Here is a 25,160-nt window from a genome sequence, read left to right on the forward strand (position 1 = left end):
CCAGAACGTTGTGATTAAAAACCAAAGTTTGCTATCAATCTTGCTTGCTGCTATTTCGTATTTTATTCAAGTGGATAAAGTAGTGACCTAGGCATTGACGTAGTTCTATGCCAAAAGATTCCACCACTGAAACAAGATCCAAGTCACTGTTGCCTAAGGAAGTGTTTAACAAGCTATTGAAGCAATGGGATTGGATTAGATCCTTTTTTTCTGTTATGAATTTTTTTTCTGTTATGAACCAAACAGAAAAATGATTGTGCCAAAAGGTAGCGACATCATCGGCAGTCCACATAGTTCGACGTCTTTTTGATTTGGTTATAGTTTAGCCTAATTTTTCACAGAGATTGTCCTCACCCCCAAGCTTTCTCCTATGGCTCGTTCGTCATTATATTTGATTTAGAATTCACATGCGATTGTCTACTTCAAGGGTCATGTCACAGAACAGTTCGCTAGATGCCTTTTCTGACCTCTCCTAGCCGACACAGTGAAGTTGGCATCCATCATTTCCACAGGTACATTACGGTAGGCCTATCTGTTGAAGAGTTGGCTTGGCCTGATGGCCAATTGTGGGTCAGTTCATAGGTCATGGTGCTTGCAACGCCAGGGTTGTGGGTTCGATTCCCACGGGAGACCAGTATGAAAAAGTAATGCATGTAGGCACTTACTACTGTAAATCTCTCTGGATAAGAGCGTCTGCTAAAAGATTCAAATGAGGTGAGATGGCTGAGAATCGCTCCCATGCTAGTTACATTTTTGCCTCTCTCCTCGCGGGCTCTGTTTTAAAGGAGAACAGTGTTGATTGAGTTTTTAAGAAGCTGACTCGCGCACACAGCTCTCCTCTTTTGGCCCCTTGCTTAGCGACCGTTTCTCACTTTTGGTTGTTGCTGTTCCTGAAATGGCTGTCCACATTCATCCGCGCACAGGTCGCGAGAGAGAAAAAAAGAGGAGCCACTGATTCGAACTGACTGCGCATGCTCTGTGGAAGACCTCTGAAGAGAGGGACCGACAGAGGGAGCTGCTGGGTCACATGACCAACGAGTTGAATGTCTGCACGCGAGGAGGAAAAGGAGAAGAGGAACAATCCGTTGGAGACTCCTGCTCCTCTCTTGCACCCACACTCTCTCTCCCTCTCCACCACTCTCCTCAATGGAGGCCATCAGGAGAAAGCAGGTATGATGCCTACTGCAAGTACATATTTACCACAGGGAAGGGGACAGTAGCCTATTCTGGGCTGTGAAGCCAGTCTTCAGAGTCCATGACAACAGGCTTGAACAGAGAGTTTGATCAGTAATCAAGGCTTTTTCAGCCTGATGTGATCTGTGACTGCAGCATTTCATATGGCAGCAAGCCGCTACTCCCCTATGGTGAAGTGGTTAGTAATGCACTGTGTTCACCTGGGTCAGGTGTTAGAAGAATGGCTATTTGAATCTCGCCAAGGTGTTTTGTGGGTCCTGCTGTCTGGGAAATGTCCATTGATTGATAGCTGTGTTTGGAGCATTGACACAAGGGAAAGGAGCATGCTACAGTAGGCTGGAGATGAATGCACTCAGGGCAGTGGTCCGACTTCTTGGAAATCTCACATGGTGTTCCTCCCTTGCTGTCCGGCAGGCAGTCCAGGACTCAGACCCATCCTCGTTTCACTCCTCTCTCTCCTTCCTTCTCTTTCTCTTTGCAGCCCTACCCTCCCCTCCAGGAAAGGGCCAAGGAGGTACCCCAGGGAAAATGTCCCATATGGTAAAATACACACTGGAGAGAAACAGAAGGATGAATGACTGCAGGATAATCCTGTGCGATAGTCAGACTCAGGTCTTACAATACCGTAGCCTCAGTGCTGTTCCGCACCATCTTCAGTATCCAGTGTGATGGTGCCTGCATTTTGCACTCCATAATGGCTTTGTAACAGTAGTTGATTTTTTCACATTGTTACAAGTCCAAATTCCTCACTTTTTGTTCATGCTGCCGTCTTGTGAATGTAATGATACAAATCATCCATCTTCGAGGAAAGAGGAGGCGATCTTCAAGGCGTTGATGGTCATTGCTCAATAGCTGTTTTGCCCTTTTGTTAATACGTCTTTTGTTTAGGATGTTTCTCTCTTGGGCGCTGGGCAGTCTTAACACCTGTGATAGGAGGAAGCTAGATTGTTGTTTACATTGCCAGGCTATATTAGATGTTTTCTAATCGTTCACAGCCTTTCAATAGCTAGACAAGCCTTAAACAGGGGGCTGGCGTCAGAACCCACAACCCAAGATAGACTTTAGTCATGTAGCTAGCTGTGTTCTAATAGCTATAGGGTGCACTGACCTCACTGCCATTTTAGATTTATTTTAGAAAGAAATGGTTGGCAGATGCAGTCATTTTTAAATGACATTGTCTGATATGAACATTTAGAAGTCGGTTTTGTTTGTTTACAGTGTACATTTTTTGCATCTTTTTTTTTGTACAGGCTTTCATTATGTAGCCTACATTTTGTAATGATTCTGATATATTTGTCTTTTCTCATGTTGGCTAATTATTTATTAGAACCCATAGGTGGATCTGCCTTGGAGCTCCCATCCCCCATCCACGTAAATCCTGGCCACATGTCCCCCACCTAGTGGAAAAATGCAGCGTTGGCCACGTTGTGTCAGTAAACAATCTGGTTACGAAATGGCGGAGATCTGCAGACTGCCCTCTCTCTCTCTTCCCTCCCCCTCCTTCTCTCTCCAATGAGCAACTTCCATTTTCACCCACTAGGGGCAGGACTGAGGACTTAGAGAAGCACGATTAGAGAAGGTTTCTTGAATTTATGAAGGGATATGAAAGGGTTTCTCCCCTCTCATAGCTGTGTTGACCACACACCTTGGAATCTGTCTCTGGAAGCCCTTCTCTTCTACCTGGTCTCATGTGAGAATACCTCAGAGATCCTTTTTCTTTGGGAGCCTCAGCCTCTGATAGTTATCAGCTTGCTTTTGGGTGTGAGTGTCTTAGACGAGCAAGTGTTTCAGACGAGCAAGACCAATTTCTCCCGTAACTGTTGAAAAAGCTAAATTACTATCTGTTTGATTGATGTTAGAAGACTTTAGTCTATGTGATTGTGATTATTGTTATTATTTTTTTAATCAAAGTATCTCTAAATCGAAGACATTCCTCTCATAACCGAGAGGAGAGCGCAGGATAAGGCAGAGTGCTCAGAATACCAATGGATTTGTCTGGATCCACTGAGCTATGTGTGGCAAGAGCTACAGACAGGCCACTACATTGTCAAGACATACATGCATCTGCCTGACAGAGGACACCGGTGTCTTTGTCCACTGGGGTGTCAGTCGTTTTAGACAATTCACACATCCCTTTGCTTAGACTTAAAACAAATAAGCACATTGTTTGGGTTACTTTTCAAGTTTATTTGACTTGTTTTCTACGGTGATTATCAGCCTTGGCTCAATGTTCTGTCAGGTGGAGCTCCAGAGCAGGGTTTCATGGCAAAAGCTCTCCTGAGTTTGTCGGTCAGACTCTGCTCTCCCCTCATCTAGCAGCTAGGCTGAGGTGCCTTTTAATCTGACAGGCATTGGCGAGGCTAATCCTGAAGGACACATTGAAACAAGAGGCCTCTATCTAACCAATCTAATAGGTCCTCTTCAGCTCCTGATGGTGGCAGGGTGCCAAGAGGTGGGGGCCATCCTCTGGCTGAGGGGACTGTAGGGGAGGTGGCCGTGGACAGCTGATGGAGTCTAATGCTAGGCTATATCCTCTAATACCAAAGCACTGCACAACCTTCCCACTCTTAGCCCACATAAGACTGTCTGTGTAATGGTTCCCCTGGTGGAGACTGAGAGAAGGGCATATTTTGTTGTTAGAGCCACATTAGGCAGACATTTTGTGGTGGCTTTAGAGGCAGGTGTCTGATGGGGCTTCCAATTGGTAGTGAGAGCTTTTGCGATGGGCCTTGGTCGTCAGGGGGGAAGGGGAAGATGGTGAATGTCCTCCCATTGCGGATCCCTCTGACCTGCTTCCTCTTCTGAGCTTTTCAGACGTTCTGTAACAGAAACAGAAATACAGGAAAACCTGTCGGTTTGAAAAGGTGGATACCCTGGTATAACTGCATGTGTCCTCTTCTTTGTCTTCTGTCTGATGTATCTGTTCTGTTCTTTTCCCTGGTCTGGTTCATGGTGTCTGCTGTCTTTATCCTTTGTTTGTTTTTGTCTGGTGCTGCTGAAGGAAGATTGCATTAGCAGCTAGTATTGAAAGACATGGGCCGGGTACATGAGTGAAGATGAGACAGAATAAGGCAAGGCAAACAAGAACATATTATGGATTGTTTCTTGTCCCTGCATAGGTCTTCACCATAATCATCATAGTTGATTTGTGGTTCTGGTGCTAACCTGAGTAATTTGGCCTTGTGCTACACTGTTACAATGTGATTGAGAACCCATTCTATTTGATTCTATGAAGTATGCTGACAGTTGGTTGAGCGTGAGGAGCTTTCTCTGGAGGTTTGAGATGTTGGAGGTAAAACCTTTCAGTAGGCAGCTCTCTGGAGGAGGAGAGGAGACACCGTTTGATTCCATTCCTATTGCAGAGCTCCTTACTGAGCAGCGGTCAGAACTGGGCCTTCAGCCTAGCATGTCAGCAGAGCGTAGTCAGTGACAGTGAGGGCCTGAAGACAGAGGGCCAGAGAGAGGGGGCAGAGCACCTGGCCTTTCTTCCTGTTTGGCCTCGGTGTGTTAAAGAATGAGTCATCTGTAGTGTGGTGGTCCTGGATCCCACATGGGGAATTTCCCATAGTGAAGGTGTCTTTTGTACCGTGTCTGTCCAACCAGTGTCTGTCATTGGGGTTGTTCCATGTCATTTCAGCAAGCCATGACACCCATCATCTCAGATTGTTCTGAAATTCTTTCAATTTGAAGCTAATTGATTGCACCCAAATTGGCCATTTCAATTCATATAATTAATATAATATTCAATAAATATAGTACCCAACATCCGATTTGGACCAAACCTTTTCTTTACAATGATTTAAGATGTGAGGAATCCAAATAAATGGTCAAAAGCCCATGGACCTCCCTACATCAAGGCCACCCCAATGGCCAGTATACAATATCAGTTCTCTGTTTGACCAATAGTATGAAGCTGCTGCTTGGAGTTTATTCATACTATGTCATGTATTCTCTGTGAATTTGGTGATGTCCTCCCCGGTCCGATTATTTAAAAATGTATTTAAAAAATAAAATAACATTAAATGTGCTATGGATTATGTGGTTTGAATGCTGTAACACAGCTTAAATCAATTAATAAAAGTCCCATTTAATCACATTACTGTACTTTAATAAAATAGTTTTGTATATTACATTTGTTTTATTATTTTATTTCTTTCCAAGTCATCTCTAGATCTCCTGCCTATCCGGTCAAACAAAATCACTATTTTAGTAGGCATACTTTTGTGACTGCTGAATACCAAGTATCAATCACTTAAATATTGTGTTTTCAGGTATTTGTTTATTTGGATCCCCAATGCAGAAGCAGCAGTTACTCTTCCTGGGGTCCACAATTAAACACAAAATATGACAAGTAACAAAACACTGATACACTGATAGACAAGGACAGTCACATTTAAAATACAATGATATATAAACAATACGACTAAAAAAATAATACAAACAATAGACAAAACAATGTATGTGTGTGTCTGTGTGTCCCCTCGCGAAGCAGCTGCTCTCTATCCCCCTCCATCGCACGTCATCCATCTCTTCTCTCCGTGTCTGCGCCACACACAGGACAAGTAGGCGCGCAATGGATTATGGTCATTGTTGTTAATTACAATCTGTTCTGTGCTAAACTATGTAGAATGTTGGCCTGTTGGACACTACAACTCCCTACTACATCCCACAGTTTGGGCTTGATCTGATTTGTCTCTAGAGAAACTGTGCGTTGTGCTCACGGAACTAAATGGAATTCAAATAATTGAACCGACATCAGTCAATTCGTTGTTTTTTTTTAAGTTACTGACATTTCTGTTAATTGAAATTTTTTGGGGTTGAAAAATTGACTAGGGACTAAAATGTGAGAACCCTAATAAAATAATGCAATTATAAACCATTGCATGGTAGTTGTGTTTTTCAATAAAATTATTAGCAAACATCTCTGTCATGTGATTGGTGACATTTACCATTAACCTGTCTGGCACCGGGGTTCCGCTAGCGGAACTCCTCCCACATTCCACTGAAAAGGCAGAGCGCGAAATTCAAAAAATATTTTTGAGAAATATTTAACTTTCACACATTAACAAGTCCAATACAGCAAATGAAAGATACACATCTTGTGAATCCAGTCAACATGTCCGATTTTTAAAATGTTTTACAGCGAAAACACCACATATATTTATGTTAGCTCACCACCAAATACAAAAAAGGACAGACATTTTTCACAGCACAGGTAGCATGCACAAAGCCAACCTAACTAACCAAGAACCAACCAAACTAACCAAGAAACAACTTCATCAGATGACAGTCTTATAACATGTTATACAATAAATCTATGTTTTGTTCGAAAAATGTGCATATTTGAGGTATAAATCAGTTTTACATTGCAGCTACCATCACAGCTACTGTCACAAATAGGACCGAAGCAGCCAGAGTAATTACAGACACCAACGTCAAATACCTAAATACTCATCATAAAACATTTCTGAAAAATCGATGGTGTACAGCAAATTAAAGACAAACATCTTGTGAATCCAGCCAATATTTCTGATTTTTAAGTGTTTTACAGCGAAAACACAATATAGCATTATATTAGCTTACTACAATAGCCAACCACACTACCGCATTCATTCATCAAGGCACGTTAGCGATAGCAATAGGCACGTTAGCGATAGCGAATAAACCAGCAAAAGATATTAATTTTCACTAACCTTCATAAACCTTCATCAGATGACAGTCCTATAACATCAGGTTATACATACACTTATGTTTTGTTCGAAAATGTGCATATTTAGAGTTGAAATCAGTGGTTATACATTGTGCTAACGTAGCATCTTTTTCCCAGAATGTGCGGATATTTTTATGACACAACTATTCTGACCAAATAACTATTCATAAACGTTACTAGAAAATACATGTTGTATAGGAAATGATAGATACACTAGTTCTTAATGCAATCGCCATGTTAGAATTCTAAAAATAACTTCATTACGACATCCAGCTTAGTTATAGCGAGAGCGTGCCCAAAATCTGGGCGCAAACTACTATTTCACATGTTCGACAGATATATGAAATAGCATCATAAAATGGGTCCTACTTTTGATGATCTTCCATCAGAATGTTGTACAAGGGGTCCTTTGTCCAGAACAATCGTTGTTTGGTTTTAGAATGTCCTCTTCTCCAGTCAATTAGCACGGAAAGCTAGCAAAGTAGCGCGAAGCTCTCCTTCCTGAACAAAGGCACACAACGCAACACGCCTAACGTCCCGAATAAATTTCAATAATCTAATAAAACTATATTGACAAAATCAATCAATCAAGTTTATTTTATATAGCCCTTCGTACATCAGCTAATATCTCGAAGTGCTGTACAGAAACCCAGCCTAAAACCCCAAACAGCTAGTAATGCAGGTGTAGAAGCACGGTGGCTAGGAAAAACTCCCTAGAAAGGCCAAAATCTAGGAAGAAACCTAGAGAGGAACCAGGCTATGAGGGGTGGCCAGTCCTCTTCTGGCTGTGCCGGGTGGAGATTATAACAGAACTATGCCAAGATGTTCAAAAATGTTCATAAGTGACAAGCATGGTCAAATAATAATCATGAATAATTTTCAGTTGGCTTTTCATAGCCGATCATTAAGAGTTGAAAAACAACAGGTCTGGGACAGGTGGCGGTTCCATAACCGCAGGCAGAACAGTTGAAACTGGAATAGCAGCAAGGCCAGGCGGACTGGGGACAGCAAGGAGTCACCACGCCAGGTAGTCCCGACGTATGGTCCTAGGGCTCAGGTCCTCCGAGAGAAAGAAAGAGAGAAGGAGAAAATTAGAGAGAGCCAAGATTTTCAAAATGTTCATAAATGACAAGCATGGTCAAATAATAATCAGGAATAAATCTGTTGGCTTTTCATAGCCGATCATTAAGAGTTGAAAACAGCAGGTCTGGGACAGGTAGGGGTTCCGTAACCGCAGGCAGAACAGTTGAAACTGGAATAGCAGCAAGGCCAGGCGGACTGGGGACAGCAAGGAGTCATCATGCCCGGTAGTCCTGACGTATGGTCCTAGGGCTCAGGTTCTCAGAGAGAGAGAAAGAAAGAGAGAACGAGAGAATTAGAGAGAGCATACTTAAATTCACACAGGACACTGGATAAGACAGGAGAAGTACTCCAGGTATAACCAACTGACCCTAGCCCCCCGACACAAACTACTGCAGCATAAATACTGGAGGCTGAGACAGGAGCGGTCAGGAGACACTGTGGCCCCATCCGAAGATACCCCCGGACAGGGCCAAACAGGAAGGATATAACCCCACCCACTTTGCCAAAGCACAGCCCCCGCACCACTAGCACCACTAGCACAGCCCCCGCAAAACATACTTTACGATGATACTGTCACATTTATCAAATAAAATCAAAGCCGGAGATATTAGTCGTCTATAACGACAGCTTTTCAGAAGGCAATACCAGGTCCCTTCTCGCGCGCTCCAGAAAACAGGAAACTGGTGACACGTCATGCCAAGAGCTTTTATTCGACCCCAGATCAAGTTATACACTCCATTTCTTCTCTCACTGCCTGTCGACATCTAGTGGAAGGTGTATGAAGTGCATGTATACTGATATATATGAAGGCCATTTATAGGCAGGCCCTAGAACAGAGCATCGATTTCAGATTTTCCACTTCCTGTCAGGAAGTTTGCTGCAAAATGAGTTCTGTTTTACTCAGATATAATTCAAACGGTTTTAGAAACTAGAGAGTGTTTTCTATCCAATAGTAATAATAATATGCGTATTGTACGAGCAAGAATTGAGTACGAGGCCGTTTAAATTGGGCACGATTTTCCCCCAAAGTGAAAACAGCGCCCTCTGTCCTCAACAGGTTAAACCCAACCCATTGCAAAACACTATACACTGTGTGTGTGTTTGGGACATTTACCATTTGAAGAACATTGAAACCATTAGAACTGCTGTAGCCTAATGGTTTGCTTGTGCACCAGGAATGGTCTAACTAATCCAGACTTTTATTGAAGGGAATAAACCACACACATGGGCTGTTTCCCAGACACAGATTAAGCCTAAGAAAAGGACACACTGAATTGCTTTCATGGAGGACCGGCTTGACTTGTGAGGATGACCACAATATTTATTTTCATCATGAGCAAAAGTTATTGGTTTTCTACCGAAAGTTGCAGAGAAAATGTTGTTATCCATTTAATAAACGCAAGACACCAGAAAATGTGATAAAAGAATGTGGCAGGAACAGTGACATCTAGCTGGCAAAACATGGTACTTACACACTTATGGGGAAAATGCAAGCTGGGCTAATTTCTCTGAACAGGGGGGACATCACCATATTCACTAAGAATACATTACATAGTATGAATAAACAATACACCAAGCCACAGCGTCATACTACTACTGGCCATTGGTGGGCTTGGTGTGGGGTCCGTGGGTGGCTTTTGGCCATTTTTGTTTTTTTATTCCTCATGTTTTATTCATTGTTCGGAATAAGTTTAGTCCAAATCAGATGTTATGTACTATATTTATTGAATATTATATGAGTCCTATAAATGAAAATGGCCAATTTGGGTCAGTCAATTAGCTTAATTTCTCAGAGAAAATTAAATTCAACAAAATAATGCTTGCACTTTTTTCAGGTGGAACAACCCATTAGGCTTTTGTAGTGTTGTTCATAAGAGTTCTGTTCTGTGTCTGTTATAGCCACACAAAGCTGCAGGCTATTTCAGCCATGGGGATCATAAACTTCACATACTACTTCAAGCTTAAAAATCTAGTGAAATTATGGACATACTTAGGTTTATGAGTGCATTCTGTTGGTCTGAAACCTCTCTAAACAGAGTAGGCCTGTATTTGGCGTAGCAAGGCTGTTAATTGTCCAGCACGCTTTTGTAGGCTATATGAAATTCTCTGACCATATAGCTGTGTTCTTGATGCTGGGCATGGAGTTAGCATTTTGTGTGTGTGTGTGTGTGTGTGCTGTCAGCCCACAGGTCTGGCCGAAGGCAGATTGGGTAAAGGGGAGTCCATGGAGGAGGGGATGGAATCACCTGGGGACCGAGAGGAGGAAGTAGGTGAGTTCATCTTTATAGCCATTACAGCTAAACATGGTAAGGTTTACTCCTAGTATTTGTCTCTTGAGCTAGCCTAACATAAGACCATACTGTGAGACTGACTGATATCTACTGTTCCAGACACATTGAGAAACGAGGAGGTAGCTTCCAGACTGGGATCCTCCCCCGGAGCAGAGGCGGAGCTAAACGGAACCTATGAGGGCACAGAGGTGGGGAACGGACAGCAGTGCCCCACCCCCCTGGTCTCCCAGGGCAACAAGTCTCAGGTGGTCACAGAGAATGGGATGTTGGAGACCGACCCACCTCACGGTTCCGTCACCGGGAGTAATGGATACATCCTCAGCAAGCAGCAGCAGGAGGGGGGGTCTACAACGGGGACAGGCTTGGTGGCTGCCCCACACAGGACTAGCTGGTTGCCCTCCGGCACCACAATGGTGGGACACACCACCACAACCTTCCTGTCCTCCGCAGCAGGGCATGCCCAAAGTCCTGGTGCACTAAGAACTGACAACCACCAGGCCGGCTCCCCGTCGGGACAGGGGGGCTCAGACTCAGAGACTAAAAATGGCACGTCCCCTAGCGACTCCCCCGCCCCCTCTCCACTGTCCATCGCCATACACCGAGCACGCAAGACCATGTCCAGGCCAGCGTCCAACCAGACACTAAAGGTAGCTAGTATTAGCCTAGTAAAGAGAGAGTCGATGAATGGTTCAGGTATTTGAGTGAGACACATGAGTGAAATTCTATTAAAATATGAAGCATAGCTGCCTTTTGATTCACTAATATTTTCTTTATCGTCGTAGCTTCTAAACATGGCATTAACAGAACCAAACGGTGCAGACGAGGAGAGTCAGAATGGACCAGAGGAGGAGAAGACATCCCCCTCCCTGAACCAGCTACCTCAGAGCCAAAACGACGTGCCGGCTGCAGCCACAGCCAAGTCCCAGACAGGTCAGAGATACAGCACTGAGGCCTACAGTAGAGGGGAGAGGGTACAAGGCAAATAGCACACACAACAAAAATGTAATGGCAGTACTTTGCTTACTGGAGGCTATCTACTTATTTCAAGGCTGCAAAAGCCAGAGGAGTATGAATAAAAGCTGTGTGTACTGTGATGTAGCGTAAGAGGTTCATGGCTTCTTGAGCTCAAGTGGTTGCTCTTTTCCAGCAGCGTTGGCATCGAGGAAGAAGAAAAGGAAGATGGGAACATACAGTCTGGTCCCCAGGAAGAAAACCAAAGTGCTGAGGCAGCTGACAGTGGTGGAGATGTTTAGTCAACTTCAACAATCAACTCAAAGCACACAGGTTTCATCTATCCTCCATAGACTATCTTAACTGTATTAGAATTTAATGGAAATTGGGAGGAAATGTATTAGAATTTGGATATTTGGCTGTCTGCATCATGTTGTAATATTTCTCTGCTCCCCCCCCAGCCTAAAGAGGTAGCACACGTCAACGGGGAAAGGATGGAGAATGAGTCAGAGGAGGAAGATTTGGAAGATGGAGAGGAATGGGAGGAAGAGGAGGAGCAGGGTGGAGAGGAAGGTGTTCCCACGGGCCAGGAGAAGAGTCGAACATCATACCTTGCCCTTCAGGTTGAAATCTTAGTTTGTCTGTCTGCACCCCAGTTGAGAACTTTGATAAAATGATGCTTCTATTACATTCATAGATATCACAGGTTTAGAACCACAAGTTAAGGTAGGAAATGCAATTAAATCATTTTGCAAATGGCCAAACCTTTTTGACATTGTGTGATACTTGTCGGTTCAGGGAGAGGAGCCGGACTCTGAGGAATCAGCTGAAGAGGAAGAAGAGGAGAACGAGTCTGACTTGGTAAGATTACACAACTATTTTCCCTTCTTTGAGTCCGTTGATTAGAACGACATAAGTGAGTGTTTTTGTAAACCCAAACATTATCAAAGCACAATCTTGTCCTCAGTCATGCTGTTCCACCATCAGACTGAGGAGGGGTACATTGATTGTCATTGGAGAGAATACATCTCTCAAATGATCTGCTTACACACAGAGCTCGGAATCCAGCGTGAAGAAGAGATTGAAAAAGAAAGTAAAGGGAGACAACGCCTGGCTCCGGCCATCCAGGAAACGGAAAAGGAAGCCTAAGCCCAAGATTGAGGGACTCCCTGGTACAGTAACCCACCACTCTGCCTTATGAGGAACATTATGGAAACATCTGAAGAGATCTCCTACCTTTGACTTTCTGCTCCCTGTGCTAGCTAACTCTACATCCCTTTCCAGGCACAGGACCCCAGCCCCAGGGCCAGGCAGGCCTCAATAAGGAGTACACAGAGGTTCCCCTCCACTTACTCAACCTCACAGCCCAGGAGAAGCTGCTCTCCTCACTGCACACAGGTGAGTGAGGCCACAGGAGTAGGTGATGGGGGAATAAGAGGAAAGGGGTGTAGTTGTGAACTGAACTGCCTGTTGGTAAGATAATTCCTCTGAGATTTTCCCATCCGTAGACTACTTTTTAAAGTTTCTGAAGACTCCGAAAAGGTCTTGGTTTTATGAAGCAAGGCCTCTGTCCTCCCTGACAGGTTCAGATGACTCATGAGAGCAGCACTGAGTGCCCCCTGGTGGTGATGTCTGTCATAGAAATACAAAATCTGATAATCAAGAGTCTAGAACTGTACCACTATTGTAGCTCTTGCAGTGTGTATCTTTATAAATGAATCTCTATAAACTCTTGGAAAGCGCATTAAACCTGTGTCTAGTAAGGGTCATATTGACATCTGTCGGATGAGCTGAGTGGATGGTCCTCTGTGCAGGAGTTTCTGGGGCTATGGGAAGTGTGGAGCCAGATATGGTGCAGGAGCTGCCCCTCTGCAGCTGTCGCATGGAGACGCCCAAGAGTCGGGAGATCCTCACGCTGGCCGACAGGAAGTGCATGGCCACGGAGAGCGTCGACCGACAGGTGAGCCTTGATGCTAGGACTCATCATATTTTTGCACGTATCCCATTCCCTATGTCCACTTATCATATTCTCTCCCTATGTCTTTGGCTTCGTCCTGATTATCCACCCCTTTCTCCCTTTTCAGCCTTTGTTTCTCACTCATACGTACCTCTTTCCTTCTCCTCACAGCTGAGCCGGTGTCAGAGTGCGGTTCTAAAGCATGAGATGATGCGTCCCTCAAATTCTGTGCAGCTGCTGGTGCTGTGTGAGGACCACCGGGCCGGCATGGTCAAGCACCAGTGCTGCCCCGGCTGTGGCTTCTTCTGCAGAGCCGTGAGTACTGGGACCTCCCTGGAGTGGGAATGGGCAAACACTACATCTATTTCTGAGTGGAAAGGGTCTTCTAGTAAGCCAGGAAAAGCTCTTGGTCCTAATTATAGTGGTTAGGGGAAAAAAAACTTAAAACACTGAACTAGCCAAGGCCTTTATATATTCTGTGATTATGGCCTTCCAAAACGTTAAAACACTGGGATTCTTCAACGGCGGACACACTGACCTGGCTGTGTATGTTTGGGTTGTAGGGTACCTTCATGGAGTGCCAACCGGACATCAACATCTCCCACCGTTTCCACCGGGCCTGTGCCTCGGTACTGAAGGGCCAGACCTTCTGTCCACACTGTGGGGAGGAGGCCAGCAAGGCCAAGGAGGTAACCATCGCCAAGGCCGACACAACCTCCACCGTTCCCGCCACACGTGCTGCACAGGACCCTGCCACGCCCAGGACCGCGGAGGGCAGGGCAGACACCACAACTGGAGGGTAGGTTCACAGCACTGTTGGGAATAATGGGTGGGGGGGGCTTCCATTACAGTCAATAGCAGGTAAAGAAAGGAGCCGAATCACACGTTTTCATCAATACATCGTTTCCTCATATTATGTATTCCTTTCACTCTGGTATTTTCAACATTTATCACCCTTCTGTGTGTGTTCCAGTCCATTCTGTTTCTCTGTGGGAGGTGATCTTGGTGGCCGAGCAGACAGCTCTCTCTCCATCCCACCCGAGCACACACTGGACACCTCTTTCCCTGGGGGCTCCAGAACCGGAGTTCTGCCTCCTGCTGTGGGCATGGGGATCGGCATAGGAGTGGGCGCCGCCCCTAAAGAGACCTTGGAGAGCATCCTGCTGGCACTGGACACAGAGAAGTAAGACATTCTACAATGACTTAGGGTTTGAGAGGTTAAAAAGTGCTGCTCTACTATGCAATTGTTTGATTGTCCTGATTCGTATTTCACTCTCTCACTACCACCCCCTCACCAGTCTCCTCTCACACTCTTAACCACTTTAACAAGGTAACAAGGTTTTGATCCGACCTTTTTATGCGAGTAGTCGATGCCGGATAAAAAATGGCACGACCCACCTGATGGAAGCGGCACATTTGTCAGTGAACTTCCCAAATGTCGACAAAACAAATGACTCTAGACAAGGTGGGAACTTTTTGTCTTAAAAAATTAATTATGCGAGAAATAGTGGGGGAAGACTTCAAGCTGGTTGAGAGAATGCCAAGAGTGTGCAAAGCTGTCATGAAGGCAAAGGGTGGCCACTTTGTAGAATCTCAAATATAACATATATTTTTATTTGTTTAACACTTTTTTGGTTACTACATGATTCCATATGTGCTATTTCATAGTTTTGATGTCTTCACTATTATTCTGCAATGTAGAAAATAGTAAAAAGAAAGAAAAACCCAAAAGTCCAAACTTTTGACTAGTACTGTAAGTATTCAAATCCTTTGCTATGAGACTTGAAATTGAGCTCAGGTGCATCCTGTTTCCACTGATCATCCTTGAGATGTTTCTACAACTTGATTGGAGTCCACCTGTGGTAAATTCAATTGATTGGACATGATTTGGAAAGGCACACACCTGTCTATATAATGTCCCACAGTTGACAGTGCATGTCAGAGGAGCAAAAACCAAGCCGTGAGGTTGAAGGAATTGTCCGTAGAGCTCCAGGATTGTGTCGAGGCACAGATCTGGGGAAGGGTACCAAAACATTTCTGCAGCATTGAAGGTCCCCAAGAACACAGTGGCTTCCATCAATCTTAAATGGAAGAAGTTTGGAACCACCAAGGCTCTTCCTAGAGCTGGCCGCACGGGCAAACTGAGCAATCGGCTGTCACACTGACAGAGCTCCAGAGTTTCTCTGCGGAGATGGGAGAACCTTCCAGAAGGACAACCATCTCTGCAGCACTCCACCAATCAGGCCTTTATGGTAGAGTGGCCAGATGGAAGCCGCTCCTCAGTAAAATGCACATGACAGCCTGCTTGCAGTTTGCCAAATGGCACCTAAAGGACACAGCATGAGAAACAAGATTCTCTGGCCTAATGAAACCAAGATTCTTTGGCCTGAATGCTAAATGTCACATCTGGAGGAAACCTGGCACCATCCCTATGGTGAAGCAGAGTGGTGGCAGCATCATGCTATGGGGATGTTTTTCAGCGGCAAGGACTGGGAGACTAGTCAGGATCGAGGGAAAGATGAACAGAGCAAAGTACAGAGAGATCCTTGATGGAAACCTGCTCCACTGCGCTCATGACCTCAGACTGGGGTGAGGTTCACCTTCCAACAGGACAAAGAGCCCGGACTTGAACTCGATCTAACATCTCTGGAGAGACCTAAAAACAGCTGTGCAGTGACGTTCCCCATCCAACCTGACAGAGCTTGAGAGGATCTGCAGAGAAGAATTGGATAAACTCTCAAATACAGGTGTGCTAAGCTTGTAGCTTCATACCCAAGAAGACTCAAGGCTGTAATCGCTGCCAAAGGTGCTTCAACAAAGTACACACTCAACAAAATACTTATGTAAATGTAATATTTCAGTTTTTCATTATGGGGTATTGTGTGTGTGTGTAGATTGATGAGGGAAAAAAACAATTTAATCAATTTTAGGACAAGGATGTAAAGTGGAAAAAGTCAAGGGGTCTGAATACTTTCTGAAGGCACAGTAAGAGAACGTTGAGGGTTCCTCAACTACCTTCCTGTGTGACATGTTCATGCACACGTTAAATTATTTCTGTTTTCTATCAATATTTTCCTGTTATTGTGAAGGTGTGTTCCTGTGACTGACTTCTTCCATGTGTCCTGCATCAGGCCCAAGAAGCTGCGGTTTCACCCCAAGCAGCTGTTTATCTCTGCTAAACAGGGAGAAATACAGAAGGTCTTGCTCATGTTGGGTGAGGGAGATTTTTTTAACTAAGATAGTAAACAATGTATAAACGTCATTATCTGGTCAGGTTTGTGTGAATAACAAATGTCCCTCTGTATCCCTGTTCACCAGTGGATGGGGTAGACCCTAACTTTAAGATGGAGAGCCAGAGCAGACGCACCCCCCTCCATGTAGCATCTGAGGCAGGCCACCAGGAGATCTGTCACCTGCTGGTTCAGGTGAGGCTTGGCTATGGTTCCCACTGGGAGTGGATGAGGGAAGGGGTAGACGCTGCATTACACGGACATGCATCGAGACCAAGCTTTCCAGCATGAGTTCCACGGCATCGGTTGACTCGCCAGGCTATTACGTTGCACACGTGTTGACCTCTTCATAGTGGATCATTTTAATTGGACAGTCATCAAAATCTTATCATGGATCAATTTCGATAGTATTGAGTTGATCAGAGTAGATTGATCTAGTTGTTTCCCTCCCTCCCTACCAGTCTGGTGCTAACCTGGACATCTGCGATGAGGACCAGCGCACGCCCCTGATGGAGGCCTGTGAGAACAACCACCTGGAGGCGGTCTGCTACCTACTGAGGGCAGGAGCCATTGCCAGCCACAAGGTGGGTTCACACACCCTCTCTAACACCACAACGACACGCATACCTCATTCTCCGGGGAGACTTCATTAGTCTATATTTCCACGGGGGCAGTGGATGTCATGGTGCTGTATGTAACTCATGTGCCATTCTTGTCTTAGGCTTTGGTAATAGTGTTTTGATAGCATGCAAGCCCTGTTAGTAGGCTATGTAGAGGGTTGTGTTGTATTACAGTGGTATGAATCTTATGACAGCAGCAATGTGTGTTGGACTCCCTTCTGTTCTCCAGGATGTGGAGGGGTTCACTTGTCTCCACCTAGCTGCTAAGATTGGCCATTATAACATCGTGGAGCATCTCCTCTCCACAGGACTCATAGACATCAACTGTCAGGTGAGTTCTGCTTTTTTCATTCATAAGCCAGTGAAACACAAACTTGGTGAGCATAGCTGTAATTCTGCACAATGTTTAGTCCCTCAAGATGATTACAGCTTTGCATGGCTTGTGTTGGTTGTACCACTGAAGTCAATCAGAACCAGGAGTGCTTTCATGTTAATTCAGTTCTTGTTTTGCTCTGGCCTGTGTTGTGCCCTCACTAGTAGCCTTTCCGTAGGGGCCTGACTCCTCTCAGTGGGCGTGCTGCTCCCATCCGCTCCACATGGCTCCTAATGGTTTCCTCTTACATTGCAGCTGCTGTGGAATGATCCGTTCTTTCTCAGCATGCATTAGTTAGGATTACAACCCCATTGGCTACCCTGCCGACGTGAAAGCCAATTTGTTTGTGTATAGCTAGTTGTCGTTGACCTCCTATTCTGGCCATCTCTAAAACAGATGTTTCTCTGCCTCAAAAATGTATCTGATCTCAAGGATGTGTGGCAAGGATGCTCCAGCATTTCAAAAGGAGATATCCTTCGTTCTTTTGAGTGCCACCATCAAAGGCACTCTGAGGTCATATGACTGTGGTACTGCAGAGTTTAAAAACCTGAGTATGGTATTTGATGTCTCTATTTGAAGTGCTTGACCTTGCTGCAGGTATTGATCCATTATGGCAGGAACGATGTCATGGCAGTCTTTGTCCTTGTGGTAATACATCTTCCTCAACCTCTTATAATATCTCTCGGAGAAGGTTAGTGACATCGCTCGTCGTTATATCCAGGACATTGAAGCAATCCCATGCTGTAGGGGCCCGTTGTTAAAGCTGTGATGTGTTACTCTCTCTAGGACGATGGCGGTTGGACGGCTATGATTTGGGCAACAGAGTATAAGCACCTAGAACAGGTGAAGATGCTGCTCAATAAAGGGGCTGACATCAACATCAGGGACAAGGTCAGTAACTATGGTTAACCGAGGGTCTTCATGACCTCACACAAGCCGAACTGTTTTTGTTTCAATTACTTTGCTCAATCTTGAGGTTTTTTTTGTCTGACTTTGTTGTCGTCTATGACTTTGTCGTGAATTTGCTGACTGTTTGTTTGTAGGAGGAGAACATCTGTCTCCACTGGGCGGCCTTCTCTGGCAGTGTGGAGATTGCTGAGCTCCTCCTAGAGTCCAAGTGTGACCTCCATGCTGTCAACATCCACGGAGACTCCCCCCTGCACATTGCTGCACGGGAGAACAGGCTCGAATGTGTCACGTGAGTGGAGGTTGAGGGGAAATGACTCTGGTGATTCGGCAATAAGTAATAGAATCTCCATCTACAGCACTGCTGTGGCTGTAGCCTCCATTATTATAACCGAGGCTGTAGCCACATCAGGACTATTCCATCTAGTACAGTTAAGTGATGGTATTGAAGGCTATGATCTGTGGCCCCTCAGGCTCTTTCTGTCTCGCGGGGCGGATGGCAACCTAAAGAACCGTGAGGGGGAGACGCCGCCAGACTGCTGCAGCCACAGTTCCAGGGTCTGGCTCACCCTGCAGACTAACAGGAGGGTGAAGGAGGCCAGGAGCAGCACCCATGGGGAGAAGGTCCTTAACAGGTAGAATTCCTCGATCGCCGTCTCTCAAACTTTCATGCATTTCTCTCACACGTTTATCTTTCTGATGCTCTGTCTCTGATCACGCATGGTACCCTTTTCTACCCTTTCCTCTCTACTTGTGGCTACCTCTTTTTGACCGATTGTCAAGTATAATATAATATCCACTGGGACCTGAGCCTCCAACCTTTTGCTGACCAGTACATCTTTCACCACAGAGACATAGCCCGGGGGTATGAGGGAGTTCCAGTCCCCTGTGTCAACTCAGTGGACAGTGAGCCCTGTCCGGACAACTACAAATATGTCCCAGACAACTGTGTCACCTCCCCCATGAACATAGACAAGAACATCACACACTTACAGGTGGGTCATGGGACTGGATAGACCAGGGGTCTCCAGCAACTCGCAGCCCACATGAGAAGCTCGCCAAACAATTCTGAAAGTACATGCAGTTTTCCACATTTTCCACAGCAAACTGTCATAAACAAATATCAACACCACAAGCTCCCAGCTACTATCTAATCAACGCAACATTATCCCATCCCTAGTTAGCCACTATTGGCTTAAAAAGCCAAACCTAACACAATATCTGCCAATTTAATTTCCAGCTCTATTGCCTGTCTGTCTGTGTGGTGCACGTGTTTGTCTATCACTCTGTGTAGCTAGTTGATGTGATAACCGTTTTGTGGGTTGACAGAAATACTTTCCACAAAACCTTCTCAATTAAAAGTTAACTGCAAAGTAGGCTTACCTGTCAAACTTATATCATTTGTGAACTTTGCCATGAAATGAGTACAGCACCATCGCTAGATCGGCACATTCCTCACTAGATGCGCAATTAAAGGGCCAAAGGCACAATTAAAGGGGAATTGCACTCAATGTGTTTTCATCTAAAATAAATGATCTTCTGGTGTGATTTAAGCATTGACATGAACTCAACATCCAATTTCGTTGTTTCTTTATGAACAATTGTAATTTTAAGAATGGAAAAACTAAAATATTAAACTAGGAAAAATACCTTATAAATATAAAACATAATTTAGCGGAACAAAATCTGATTTTATAGGGCCCCCCTTAGAGTTGTTTATGAACCATTATTTTACCAGGTATATTGACAGAAAACTCTTGTACATTAAGGCCCCGGGGAAGAGTTGCAGAGGAGAAGAGAAGAATGTGCCTGTTTGAAAGCTAGGGGGAAATCGTAGCGCTCGACATGCTTCATTTAAAAAAAAAAGTAGCTCTCATTCTAGAAAAGGTTGGAGACTCCTAGAATAGACCATCCTATAGTTGATCATACTTGATGACCTGAAAGATGAAATTACCATCTTTCTCTCTGCGATCCACAGTACTGTGTGTGTAAAGACGACTGCTCCTCAAGCAGCTGCATGTGTGGCCAGCTTAGCCTGCGCTGTTGGTATGACAAGGTAAGACACAACACTTCAGTATCACTATTGTTGACAAAGTTGCTGGTCTCCTATGATCGTCATGTCTGTTCCATGACCTTTCTCAGGATGGTCGTCTGCTCCCGGAGTTCTGTCGTGAGGAACCGCCCCTCATCTTCGAGTGCAACCACGCCTGCTCCTGCTGGAGAACCTGCAAGAACCGCGTGGTGCAGAATGGACTGAGGTACCTCCAATTTCCTGTCTCTACATTCAACCATATTTTTACAACCAAGCCAACACTCCTCAAACCTATTGATGATAACATCTAGATCAGAAAAAATGTATTTCAGTCAACAGCAACTACTCATTTGGAAGTTGTAATGCATCTGACATACCAAAATGCATGTCGGGATAATGTGTTTGCGAGTTGAATGTGCTGTTAGTACATCCATACTGAAGGAGTTTTTCTTTTCAGGGTCCGGCTCCAGGTGTTCCGGACCAGTCGTATGGGCTGGGGGGTGCGGACACTGCAGGAAATTCCCCAGGGAACCTTTGTGTGCGAGTGAGTCCTAGACATACCCCTTTCACAATGCGTAGTTTTACCGCACCTTCAAGTTTTTAGATGATTTCCCATTCAATGTCATCTGTGCATGGTGCTGCATTGCTATTTGTGGGGTTGATGGGTCCCTGACCTCACTTCCTGTCCACAGGTACGTGGGGGAGATCATCTCTGACGCAGAGGCAGATGTCAGGGAAAACGACTCCTACCTGTTCAACCTAGACAGCAAGGTAGGGATCAGTGCTCATGAATACAACAGATGTAGACCTTACAGTGAAATGCTTACTTACGAGCCCCTAACCAACAGTGCAGTTTAAAAAAATACGGATAAGAATAAGAGCTAAAGTAACAAGTAATTAAAGAGCAGCAGTAAAAAATAACATATACAGGGGCGTGCAAGTACAGAGTCAATGTGCGGGGACACCGGTTAGTTGAGGTAGTATGTGCATGTAGGTAGAGTTAATTAAAAGTGACTAGGTATAGATGACAACAGAGAGTGGCAGTGGTGTGGAGCGGGGAATGCAAAAAGTCTGGGTAGCCATTTGACTAGATGTTCATGAGTCTTATGGCTTGGGGGTAGAAGCTGTTTAGAAGACTCTTGGACCTAGACTTGGTCCTCCGATACCGCTTGCCGTGTGGTAGCAGAGAGAACAGTCTATGACTAGGGTGTCTGGAGTCTTTGACAATTTTTGGGGGACCTTCCTCTGACACTGCCTGGTATAGAGGTCCTGGATGGCAGGAAGCTTGGCCCCAGTTATGTACTGGGCAGTTCGCACTACCCTCTGTAGTGCCTTGCGGTCAGAGGCCGAGCAGTTGCCATACCAGGCAGTGATGCAACCAGTCAGGATGCTCTCGATGTTGCAGCTGTATAATCTTTTGAGGATCTGAGGACCCATGCCAAATCTTGTCAGTCTCCTGAGGAATAGGTTTTATCGTGCCCGCATCACGACTGTCATGGTGTACTTGACCATGTTAGTTTGTTGGTGATGTGGACCTGCACCACTGCAGCCCCGTCGATGAGAATGGGGGCATGATTGGTCCTCTTTTTCCTGTAGTCCACAATCATCTCCTCTGTCTTGATCTGTTTGATATCTCTGCCCGTGAAGAATTACCACTGCAGATGATGCAGAACATGCTTTTTTCATTATGATCCATTTATGTGTTTCTTTGGTCGCAGGAGGGTGACGTGTACTGTATCGATGCCCGTTTCTATGGCAACATCAGCCGGTTCATTAACCACATGTGCGAGCCGAACCTGTTCCCCTGCCGGGTTTTCACGACACACCAGGACTTGCGCTTCCCCCATATCGCGTTCTTCGCCTGTGAGACCATCAGGGCTGGGGAAGAGCTAGGGTAAGGGTCATATTATAGGCTTTACTTGACAAAAGGTTATGTTATTACCAGTCTTTGGAAGCTATTACACTGCATGTATATTTAAGTTTGTCATTCTATGTTTAAGCCTTTCATCAATTCTTAGACAATGCCTTTGTTCTCCCTAAAATCAAGATTAGGTAGCTTGATTCTAGATTAATCTAACTCTTTTTGACCCAACCCTCCTTTCTCAGGTTTGACTACGGCGACCATTTCTGGGACATCAAGGGGAAGCACTTTAGCTGTGAGTGCGGCTCTCCCAAGTGCAAGTACTCAGCGGCGGTCATTGCCCTGCGCCAGGCAGACAGCTCGCCCCAGGACCAGCAGCCCAGCACCCTCCCTGATACCAGCTCCTCTACCACCCCCTCCTGAGCCCACTCTCCCAGCCCCACAAATAGGACTTCCAGGCCACCAGAGACGCGTCTCCATTCCCCCCCAGGCCATGAGCCGTACATCCCCAGACGCCCCAGCTCCACCCCCAGGTGGAACCATCACCACAATGAACCTTCAGGCCCATCACTGAGATCAACAATCAACCCCACAGAAACCCATCTGCTTAATGTCTCATCCAGCTCTTACATCACATCCTTACCAGCACAAACTCTGAACTTCCACTGAAACTGCCCCTCAGTGCAGGACACATTGGACAGGAAACAAGTCAGTATGTTTGATGTGTGCCTGAAGTGCTACAAATAAAAATGTTGGAGAAAAACGGCCTTGCTATGAGCCTGGCTCTTGTTTTGTTGGTTCCAATTGGAATTCTCAAACCTGCTTTGTGCTCCATCCTGGACAGTTGCAATTTGGGTAATGGTGTTTCCTAACCAGTGGTCTGAATCAAGTTTGTACTAAGCAACAATGTATATCTATTCATGAAAAACATTTTCAGTGCGAAAGAAATTTGTAGCATGAGCGCCCATACCCCTCACATCATACCATAGAAATGAGCAATGTTCATGCACAATTTATAACAGTTGACGTATTTACCTCATATGCTATATTTTGATTGCAAACGGGACAGAGGACTTAAGTCACAAGCGTATGTTTTTACTGGACTTCTTCTCTTGAGCATTTCTACAGGAAAACAATGGTCAGTGCTAGATATCAATATCAACGATAAATACTTTTTAATTATCACTTTATATTTAAATAATAGTTTTAAATCAAATTTTCTATACAGAATAACATCAAGCGAGGTGTATTGTATGCAGAACATCAGATATCAGGTTAAGGAAAGAGAACTATCGATTTAAAGTCAATGAGGACACTGACCAATCATCTCACTGTTCTGTTCAGAGGGGGCAGAGTGAAGTTGACATTGCCCAGTAAAGACTCTTGCAATCTGTTTTGACCACACAGGAGTGGCAGATTATTTTCTCAGTTATTTGGCATGAATTATTTTACAATACAATGGTCCCTTTCTATTCGCTATTTGTCTGCTGGAAAGGGTGTATATGAAGGATGGCGTGACATTCAATGGCCCAACTAAGGGTGTCATGATTGAGGATTCTGGTGCACAAGTGTTTAGGTGGGAGTTGTCTAAGCTGTACAGTTTGCCATACTGTACCTGCAAAATTAAAGCAGATGGATTTGTTAAATCTGCAAGATTTTTAAGCATGTTTGAGGCTGACTCACTCTTTTGAACATTGAGTCAAAAATATTAATTTGCCACTTCTGGCACCATTAAATGGGATTGAATGTTAATGGGGTGAGACTCAAGTAAATGGTGCTGACAAGGTTTTATTTTCCTTTTATTCATTTTGAATTACTCACCAAGTGAATACAAGTTGTAAAATAAGATAAAGAAGCAAGGTTTTCTTTCTTTTTTTTTTACATTTAAATGTACCTCCAGTTTTCTAACTGTAGTTACTGTAGTTATCCTGTTAATGTTGTTCCATGATTTCATGTTGATGGAAACCTACACATTATTCCCATGTCTTTAAATGTGGTTAGTATGGTTAGTGAATATTGTGCACATTTTCAAATGTATGAAAATAAAAAGGTTATAAAACTTGAAAAATGATTTGCTTTCTGTTACATTTCTGGACTGAAACATCTGTCTAATTGGTTGTATCTTTTTCAATAAATGTACAACTAATGGATATGGCTGGCAGGTTTTATTTACAGAGCAAAATGAGGGAGCGCACCAGACAGGTTCCAGTGGATGATGGGATCTGGAGGAGAAGATGGGGATAGATCAGCCACATCCTCCAAAGCCCCCCTCCAACATCACCAGGCTAACACTATCCTGGAACGCACAAGGGAAAAGGGGGCGCACGAGAAACACCTGGAGGCGGGAGCTTGAGGCAGATACAAGGGAAACCGGGATGGAATGCGCTGGGGAAGACCGATTTGCAATGGCCTATGCTCCCAGAGGAGCGATGGGCTTATGTAAAATAGGTGTTATATATTTAGTGAGTTTACATAAGAATTTCAGTGGTTCCTTATGTCCTCTGGCAATAGAGCCCCACAGTGGACATGTCATAAAACCTAGTGGTCATTTTTTTCACCATTCATTTTTCCCATAGGGGATTTTAGAACCTCTTCAAACAAGGTCTGGGTTTCCTATAGGATTTCCCTAGTGACGTTTCGATAACCGTGTACATCTTTCGGACAAGGTGACTATTATTAATATATTCGGCTCAATTTACTCTCCGATTCGAAAATGCTAATCAGCGTCAAAGTGGACATCATGCAAGACCACAAATCCTTGCAAGCTCCTGCACGTCATCACTAGCACACCTTTGCTGTCAGCTAGCTAGCTACTAGCTACCTTGATCCAAAACAAAATATATTGTTTTTTATATATTGTTACTTATTTTATTTAACTAATATTTGTTGTCTTATGCATTTGGTCTCGTCTCGTACAGAATACTATCCTAGTAGCAGTCAGATATGTACAAT

General features: G+C 44.6%; 1 protein-coding gene across 3 annotated transcripts; it reads left to right on the top strand.

The window, feature by feature from the left end:
* Positions 1 to 957: 957 nt before the first annotated feature.
* LOC120021281 (histone-lysine N-methyltransferase EHMT1-like) lies at positions 958 to 24,295 on the top strand. 3 transcript variants are annotated; one of them, XM_038964968.1, is made up of 28 exons: positions 958 to 1,170; positions 10,170 to 10,257; positions 10,378 to 10,925; positions 11,061 to 11,208; positions 11,429 to 11,562; positions 11,691 to 11,852; positions 12,028 to 12,090; positions 12,284 to 12,401; positions 12,514 to 12,627; positions 13,044 to 13,189; positions 13,358 to 13,501; positions 13,750 to 13,985; positions 14,160 to 14,369; positions 16,318 to 16,400; positions 16,505 to 16,611; positions 16,878 to 17,000; positions 17,266 to 17,367; positions 18,007 to 18,057; positions 18,196 to 18,300; positions 18,453 to 18,607; positions 18,789 to 18,950; positions 19,166 to 19,310; positions 20,294 to 20,371; positions 20,458 to 20,573; positions 20,805 to 20,891; positions 21,040 to 21,118; positions 22,066 to 22,241; positions 22,454 to 24,295. In XM_038964968.1, exons 1-28 carry the CDS (start codon positions 1,147 to 1,149, stop codon positions 22,629 to 22,631), a joined length of 3,882 nt encoding a protein of 1,293 aa, XP_038820896.1. In that variant the 5' UTR covers positions 958 to 1,146; the 3' UTR covers positions 22,632 to 24,295. The 3 variants fall into 3 exon arrangements, with proteins under 3 accessions (XP_038820896.1, XP_038820897.1, XP_038820898.1); XM_038964969.1 differs by lacking the exon at positions 18,007 to 18,057 and having other exon boundaries at positions 16,276 to 16,400; XM_038964970.1 differs by lacking the exon at positions 18,007 to 18,057 and having other exon boundaries at positions 22,454 to 22,631.
* Positions 24,296 to 25,160: the final 865 nt, after the last annotated feature.

This window comes from Salvelinus namaycush, chromosome 26 (assembly GCF_016432855.1).
Source record: "Salvelinus namaycush isolate Seneca chromosome 26, SaNama_1.0, whole genome shotgun sequence".
NCBI lineage: Eukaryota > Metazoa > Chordata > Actinopteri > Salmoniformes > Salmonidae > Salvelinus > Salvelinus namaycush.

Bases quoted from the DNA above. Each gene is read 5' to 3' on its own strand.
- LOC120021281 (XM_038964968.1), top strand. From the start codon at position 1,147: ATGGAGGCCATCAGGAGAAAGCAG. The intron at 18,301-18,452 runs GTCAGTAACTAT...GTTTGTTTGTAG, and splicing joins ACATCAACATCAGGGACAAG to GAGGAGAACATCTGTCTCCA. The intron at 20,372-20,457 runs GTAAGACACAAC...GACCTTTCTCAG, and splicing joins TGCGCTGTTGGTATGACAAG to GATGGTCGTCTGCTCCCGGA.